At 53.4% G+C, this 8,588-nt stretch overlaps 1 protein-coding gene across 1 annotated transcript in view; it reads right to left on the reverse strand.

The window, feature by feature from the left end:
• NTF3 (neurotrophin 3) overlaps positions 1-7,007 on the reverse strand; it is a 74,243-nt gene extending 67,236 nt beyond the window's left edge. The window contains exon 1 of the mRNA XM_056108655.1: positions 6,900-7,007. Within this exon, the coding sequence (XP_055964630.1) occupies positions 6,900-6,917 (18 nt within the window). The 5' untranslated portion in view covers positions 6,918-7,007. The remainder of the gene's footprint in view (positions 1-6,899) is intronic.
• Between the last annotated feature and the right edge of the window lie 1,581 nt (positions 7,008-8,588).

An 8,588-nucleotide genomic window follows, 5' to 3' on the forward strand; every position in this document is an offset into this window, starting at 1 on the left:
TCTGACTTTAAATGAGCAAGAACCTTAATTCTTTCAAAAGTTCCTCCCTGCACAAATCCATTTAAAAAACTGGTAGCACTGTAGCATCATCTTCCCATTGTTCATCTATTTGCTCGAGAGGGCAGAGGAATTGAAGCCAGGTCGGCTGCATGCAAGGCAAACACCCTACCCACTGTGCTATCACTCCAGCCAAAACAAATCTGGTAGCTCCACAAATGCATTCGCTGGAGGTGCTACTGAAAAGTGAGCAATTACAACAGACCATACCAAATTTCACTCCTCCTAAACCATAGTAAAGTTACACTCAAAAGTTTGTACAGTGAGGATACCCAGAGCCAGAGTCAGTTCCTGGGGCTTCCCAACTAACAATAAAGAGAAGGGCCCTTGCATGCATGATAGTGTTAAATGACAATACATTCTGCCCATACCAAGGCCCATGTACACGAAGTTCATTGGATTTTGTAGTAGAATGCTTGATTACGGAACATAAACAAGAACAAAAAATATGTATATTTTAAGGATCTTGGATCATCTGCATGTGCTTTTCACAGGTTCTAAAGTAAATCCTCTGAAATACTCTTTTTCTAGCCTTGACTTAATAGAAACCTTTCCAGGCAAGAGTGAGGTGCCATCACGTTGGCCTCCTGTCACTGTAGCACTGTCCTCCTGTTCATCGATTGTTCATCAATTTGCCCGAGCGGGCTCTGGTTGGCTTCCTACATCCTTAAAATTCACATGTCCTCCATCCACTAATATGAATGACCTGAAAGAAGTCCATGCAACAACTAGCTCTCCATCAAAGAGCTATGCCATCGTATTGAAGACAAAGCAGGTGTCCTACCATCCATCATCAAAGTGGTATGAAAAGTTCCTGCCATACAGACTCACTTCTGGGCTCATGTCCCCTTCCCCACTACACACACACACACACACACACACACACACACACACACACACACACTTGTGCTTTTTTGCTCCTTGCAGTCTTGTTCATGCACCATGTGCATCCACAGACTCACTACATCAGTAACACACGGGGTAAGGGCAGGGAGGCGGGGAAGAGTTTGAGAGGAGGAGGAGGAGGAAGCTTCAGATCCTCTCCAGGAAAGGAGCTGGTGTTTCTCCAACCAACTCCATTTTAAATAAAACTCAATCTAATACCCTAGCAAGGGTCATTAGTTCAACATCCCCAACCAGCCAGAAATTGCCTGCCTCATTAAAGAGTAAAACAGCAGCTGGTGAGGTCCTGCTATGGGGTGGTGGGTTTTACAGATCTTCTATGTCAGCCTGACTCCCCTCTGACTTCAGCCAACACGTGGATTTACGCTCCCCTCCAGTGGGGGTGGGAGTGTCGGAATGGCTCCGGGAAGGGTCTGGGGAAGGCTGCCGCAGAAGCTGCCTGCTCAATTAAGCATCCTGAATGGAGGGGAAGAGGCGAGGGCTGAGCATCCGATCCATCTGGGAGAGAAACTGCAGAGATGGGAAATGTTATGTAATTAAACTCTGCCGGCCTGTCCCGTCTGGGGAATGTGAGACCCATCAGCAGTGACCTCTTCCAATCAACTTAATTGGCCCAATCTCGCCAAGAAAAGCAAGAGAATTGGTTTAGTGCCTCATGGAAATAGCTTAGCTCCTGACTATTTATGGCCTGGCCACTGAACTCAAGGATGGGAGTCTGACTCTGAGCCAGGAGTTGTCAGCGTGCGCTGACTTCTGGAAAGAGTCGGAGGCCTCCGTGGGTTTCCATGTCCCACTCTGTCTCCATTTGGGTCTCAGGAGAAAGAGCAAGAGCAACCTGCTGCACCGGATATAAAGCATTTCACAACCCCCAAGGCCAGGCACACACACCCAGAACGTGTGTCTGACAACTCAGTGTGGCTAGACTTTGCTCCTCTTTGTTTTAGATGGGGGAGACAGAGATGTCCAGGAAAAAGGTGTCTTCTCTGGCCTTGTGTTCCACAGAGTTAATGTTAGAGAGTAAGAAAATATCTGCCTCGGATCATGAATAACATTGATGCTTGGGACCTCCTTTATTCTGAACAGCTCACAAAATCTATGGATATAGATTTCCATCAACTATAACACATTTGGCTAGTTCCATTTTAGGGAAAAATAAACTGAGGTCATAACAAAAAGTTCTATTTGCTCAGTGGGGGAGAAGTAAACGAACTGTGGATATCAAGGTTATTATTATTGTTGCTATAATTATTACTACATTATTATTTGTGTTTTGGGCCACATCCAATGGTGCTCAGGGCTAACTATTGGCTTGCACTCAGGAGTCACTCCTGGCAGGCTTAGGAGACCAGATGTGGTGCCGGGATCAAACCCAGGTCGGCCATGCATTACCTGCTCTACTATTGCTGTGGCCCCCAAAACAAGATTATTTTTACTAATTTGCCACTATTCAGGGGAATTGACATAAGTTCCATCATTTTGTGAGGGGTTGGGACATGCCACAGAGCTCAGGGACACTCTCAGCTCTGTGCTCTAAGGACCATAAAGTTCAGGGGTTGAAACTGGGTCAGTTGCATGCAAGGTAAGTGACTTAACCCCTGCACCCATCTTTACAGAGGTCCAGATGCCTGCAGGCCATGAGGTTGTATTTACAAGCATAATTTCATATCCCTGAACACATCGAATGTTGGGGAAAAGCAGAGTGAACTTTCCTCCTTGCGGGGTTCTTACAGGAACTGCCATTTGACAGAAAAAGATTCGGAAGACGAGCAAGGTTAGAGAACTTTCTCAAACCATGCTGTTCCAAAATGGAAAATAGAATCAAAATATTCCCTGGCAGGATTAAACTCTTCCAGGCCACTGCACCACACTCAGAAATGCAAAGCCCAGAAAATAAAGGAGAACTTCCAACTAGCACAGTTACAATTTCATAGATTAAAAAAAAATTCCTCCAGTTGAACAAAATGCCCGAAACAATCCTAACCCAATTAATGTACCTCCCTACCACCAAGAGCACCCTGCTTCCCTCCTGGGTCAGGTCACCTCACGGAATCTCTCTCACAATATCAACCCAGTGGATACCACCTCTCTCCCCCACCCTATATCTTTTCTATTTAAGATGCACATTTGAGCATCAAGACATGGAGTTCCTGCAAAAAAATAAAGAGCCAGCCTTCACAAGAGCCAGTAAACACTCACTTCCACCCTCCCTGCTGACTTTCTCCAGTTTATGGGTGCGTGTGTGTGTGCATGCATGCACACCCACACACCCACACACCCACATGCACACATATGTATATACAGAGCATGCTTTATACTGAGAGCTTAGAAGACATCAATAATGAAGGCTTCCAACCAGCATCTTCCCTGGCTGTTCTCCACCCTCCTCCATTCATCTAGTGAGGTGACACAGAACACAATCAGTTAAGCTCAGTCCCCAGATAGACCTGCAGTTGGGTCTGAATTATAGCACACACAACACACATCCCCAGATCCACACTCAGACTCCCTCTGTGAACAGTAACACCTTCGGCTTCTTCCCAACACACAACCCTCTACATCATTCCCTATCTTTATGCCCCTCTTTACAAAACCACAGATATATTTCAAGTCAGCTCCCCCTTTGGCCCCCCAGTGTCATACACATCTCTAGAAACTGAATTATAGTCCTCAAAGAAACCTCAACTAGCCTGGAGAGCTAGTCATTTCTCCTGGCAAAATCTGTGGCAGTGTGAGCTGAGCAGGGAAGGAAGGACTACTGTCAGGGCCCTATGCCACCATGACCAGTTCCCCAGCCAGCCATGGTCTGAACATACAGCAGGCATTCCAGACATCTTAGCTGATCATCAATAGGAATCGATGGCAGCGAATTCCTCCATCAAATAAGAAACTTTTTATAATGCACCTCCCTACTACCATGTCTTTTATAGGACAGAATACAAGATGCACTTAACACCCAAACCCTATCCCCCCACTCACTCCTCTATGCCTGTACCCTCCCTGATCCCCATCCAGTGCCAATACCCAAGGACTTTTCCCCCTTCAATATCCATCCCTCATTCTGAAACCTTCTCCAATTCCCTCCTCTCTGGGGTGGTAGGGAAGAGGAACCCAGCATCCTTCTCTGCAAATGCTTCTCTAATCCCTGCAGACCCCAATGCCACTCCAGTCCAATTTCCCAGCTCATGCTCATAAAGTTCACACTCTGCTCAGCAGAGATACCCCCGCGCTCCCCCCCATGCACACGCACACATGCGTACACACGCCCCACACCCTGTTGATAATCTCAAGGCTGCAACCCTCCACACTACACCTTTTACTCCTCCGCCCCCACCGCCCTCCTACGCCCCACCCCCTCCTGGTGTCTGTGCAGGCATGCAGGAGCCATCTGTCTTGAACACACAGCCCCTCTCTCTCCTCCTGCCTCTCTGACTCCCGACACTGGTCTGATCCCTGGCTGGCGCTGATTTCTTAATAGCTACACCTAGGTTCCCCCGAAACACAGATGCAGAAATCCGCCCCTCCATCACCACCACACACACACACACACACACTCTCTCTCTCTCTCTCTCTCTCTCTCTCTCTCTCTCTCTGACCACCCCATGCACGTCTTGGGGTGCATTTTTCTCAAGCCTCCCTATCCTTCCCTGACCAAAAGGGAAAGGGGCAGGATCTCACTCCACAGGCGGGACAGACCCTGGGTCCCAGGAGGAGCCAAGTCCTCCACATCCAGCTGCCATCCTGTCTCCACCCTCTCCCCAAGGAGTTTCTTGGGTCCTCTCACCCTGTTTTTCTGAGCGGGCTTCCTCTCCTTCTACTCAGGTTTGAGCCCCCAAGGCAGCCTGTGGCACAGAGAATTTTATCCTCTGAGTTCTACCTCTCAGTTTTCTTTGTACAACGTGTCAGAAAGGAATTGGGGGGTGGGGTCGGGGGTGGGGGTGGGGATTGAGTGTGTTGGAGAGTCGCTGTGTGTGATGAAAAAGGAAGGGAGCTCAAAGTTCCCTGTATTTCTCCCAGCTTGACATTTAGGGTAAAGGATTGACGTGTTTCTCTTTTGCTCTTTTTTTTTTTTTTTTTTTTTTTTTTGCTGGCTAAGGGAGGGTAGCCCTCGAATTTTTTTTAAAAGCCCACTCCCCAACCCCCAGCACATTCTGTCCTTGGTTAAACCACAAACATCAGATTTTAATTCTGGGGGAGTGCCCCCCCACCCTTCTTTGATGTCGCCCCTGCTTTGCACACATCTTAGTAAGTCCACACAGCGCGTGGGGATCCGAGCTCTTAGCTCTGCGTCCAGCGCTCTGGTCCCGGAAGCTGCCTGCAGATTTGGAACCTACAACCCGAAGCCGGAACATCCAGATGTGGAGTCTGGTTCCTGGGTTGCTCCACCTGGATCTCCTGCGCCCCTCACCCCATCGCAAATCCGAAGAGTCAGCGGCAGCCCCCACCCCTTTTGGAGCTGGGAACTCGGTTGGTTGGGGCATCTGAAGTACAGATGAGGCAGGCAGCCCCTTCTTCTCACAGCAGCAGCGCCTCTCCGCCCCGCGCACCCCAAAACTACACGCAGAGTCCCCTCCCCCATTCAGCCCCCTCCTTTCTCGAACCTTTAACTCCCAAGCGTCCCGTAGTTCTTGAGTAGTTTTGAGGACAGTCCCGGGGCAGTGGCGCAAGTGAGTCCCTCGTGGAACTTTTCTCTCTGATCGAAAGTCTACGAGTCCTCGGGGTGCCCCCGCCTTCCCACACCTCCGCCTCAAATTCCTAGAGCTGGCTCCAAGGAACCCGCGAGGAATTCCCTGGGGACGGCTCGCGCGCGCACGCGCGCGCGCGCGGGTGCCCCCGCAGCTCCTCCGGTGGGCTTCCAGATGCGCGCCCAGCGCGCGGTGCTCCCCCATCTGCGGCAGAGACCTCGGGTGGGACGGCCACGGGAGTGGGCGCTGGCCTGGTGGAGCCAGACCGGGTGCGGGGTGGTTGGCAAGGAATTAAAAATAAAATAAATAAGCTTCCAGCAGTGGCTGGGGGATTGCAAAGCAGGTACGCTGGCAGGTTCTGGCGAGGAGACAGACCCCCCTCCCTCCTGCGCGCCCCCCACCCACCAACAAGACTTTCCAAACTGGGAAACCACAGTCCAGATAGAACCTAGGCTCTGAGTCCCCTCCCCCAGCAGCCCGTGCCCGGGACAGGCCCGAAAGAGGCGCGGGGAGAACGGGGAACGGGGCGCAGGGAGCGGTGTCTGGAAGCCCAGGCGTACCCCGGCCTCTCCACCGCCCGAGGTCTGTCCGCCAGCCGCTTTTGTTACAGGATGCGCGGGGAGCTTACTCCCGACGAGCAGCCCGGACGGGTGTGTAGAGAGAGGGGTGGCGTGGGGGGAAGGGTGGCGGCTCTGCAGAATCCCTTTTCCTCCTGCCCTTCCGTCGTCCCCATTTCCCCTCGCCTCCGCCCCCCCCCCGCCCCCCATTTCCAATCCAGGTCTCTTAAACCTGATCACTTTCCCAGATCCTGGGAGGCTTCTGGGGCAGTCGAGGGACAAGAGCAAGGAGGTGGGGAGGAACGTGTGGATGCAAGCGAGTGTGTGTGTGTGTGTGTGTGTGTGTGTGTGTGTGTGTGTGCGTGTGTGTGTGTGTGCGCGCGCGCGCGTGTGTGTGTGTGTGCATGTGTGCGCGGGCGCGTGTGCAGGGGGTGTTGTGATCGCGCACCCGGCCTGGCCTGAGCCCGGCGCAAACTTCGGCGAAAGCACCAGCCGTTGGGGTGGGGGGGGGGGGTGGGGGGGGAAAGTGAATGAGAGCGCGGCGCAAAGGCGGGTGGGGGGCAGGGTGCGGAGTTTGGGGGGCGCTCTGGGCACTCGTTCCCGGCAAAGTCCGTCCACCCGCGCTGCCCGCGCCTCCTCCTCCTCCTCCTCCTCCTGCGCCCCTGAAATCTGCCCACCCAACGTGCTCGCCTCCCCTTACCGTGGCCGAAGTAACCATGGCATCCGTGTGAGCGATTCCAGGGACGTCGACATGAAGAGAAAGGTGCACGCGAGCTCGGTCATTCAAAGTGGCCCCCCTCCACCCCACCCCGCCGCCGCCGCCGCCGCCACCACCGCGACACCCAGCCGGGGGCTAAAATGGAGAAGGAGAAAGGCCAGGGGAGAAAGTCACTGCGCCGTGCGCGGAGCTGCTGGGCTGGGAGTGGAGCCTTCAACTCTGAGTCCCGTGAACATAATCTGCGCGGTTATAACCAGCCAACCCGGCCAGATGGCTCCGCGCTCAGCGCCTTAACCCCTTGCGCGCCGCACGGTCCGCCCCCGCGCAGGCCTGCGCCCCCGCAGCCCTGCGACTCTCCCAGTTGGGTCTGGAGCGGGGCTGTGGCGGGGACTTGGACTCATTCCTTCTTAGCCCCTTGGTAAAATAATAATAATAATAATAATAAATTAAATAAGACAAAACCCACGGAACGTTCCAGATCAGTAGTCTTCTGCAGTCTCCACCACCCGCCCCCCCCCTTTGATTTTCTTTATAGAGCGAGCCAAGATGGGGGGGGGGGGGGGAAATAAGAACAACAACGAAATATTCAACTTTTCATTCCATTTTCTATGTTCCTGGCGGTCGCCTGTCGGATTTGTTCTTTTTCTCGCAGAAACGACTATGGATCTTGGGCTTTTCTTTGGATTGGGGATTCTCTTTACGCGTCTCCGGGACCTTTTCTTGCCCCTTTTCCTCTGGCGGATTGGGTCTAATGTGTAAACTCCTCCTCCAAACCTTAGACCCTTCCAGCTCCAGATCTTTCCCCACCCCCTACCGAGCCCACCCGTCCCTCCTTCCCCCCAACCCGAACACGCCCGAGGACAATCCTTCCCCAGCCAGCTCGCCGCCGCTCCCTTGGCGGGACCAGAACCCAGGGCGCAAAGCGGGCCGAGGAGAGGAGAGCGGAGGTACAGAGTGGAGGAGGGTCCGGGGAGCCTCTGGAAGGGGGGAGGTTCTGTGTGTGTGTGTGTGTGTGTGTGTGTGTGTGTGTGTGTGTGTATGTGTGCGCGCGCGCGCGCGCCCGCGCGCGCGTGTTGGGTGCTTGTGTGTTGAGTGCGTGGCAAGCGGAGGGGGGTGACCCCGACTCTCCCATTTCACCCAGCCCCAAGCTTCTCCTTCCAAACTGGGAATCGGGCTTTGCTGCCGCCCACCCCTCCCCAGCACCCCAGCCCAGCGCCCGAGTCTGCACGCGGGACAGCGCGGGAACGCCTTGACCTGACCCAACCAGACAAACCAACCTCCTCGCAGGGCCGGGAAAGTCCAACTCCCTTCTCAACCAGGTGGTTAATTCCAGCCAAAAGGGGCGAGGAGAAAGGGGGGTAGGGAGGATGGAAGCCGGGTCTGGGGCCAAACCCCTCTGATTTCGCGATCCTTTTAGCTGCCGGTTAAACCTCACTTGTTCAACTTCCCGGTCTCTCTCTCTCTCTCTCGACATTTACCGCGTTAAGTCACCTAGCCTTTGTTCAATTGCCACGGAACAGAGTGGGGGATGTGGGGAGTCGGGGGTAGGGGCGGCACTGGAGCTTTTAAGAGAAACCTCCGAGCCTGGGAGCTTAGTTTTCGCGCCCCTTCCCCGGGAAGTGGAGGTGGTGGCGAGGCCAACCTCAACTCTCCCAGCCTCCCGCGTTTCAT

Source organism: Sorex fumeus, unplaced genomic scaffold (genome assembly GCF_029834395.1).
Source record: "Sorex fumeus unplaced genomic scaffold, SorFum_2.1 ptg000231l, whole genome shotgun sequence".
NCBI lineage: Eukaryota > Metazoa > Chordata > Mammalia > Eulipotyphla > Soricidae > Sorex > Sorex fumeus.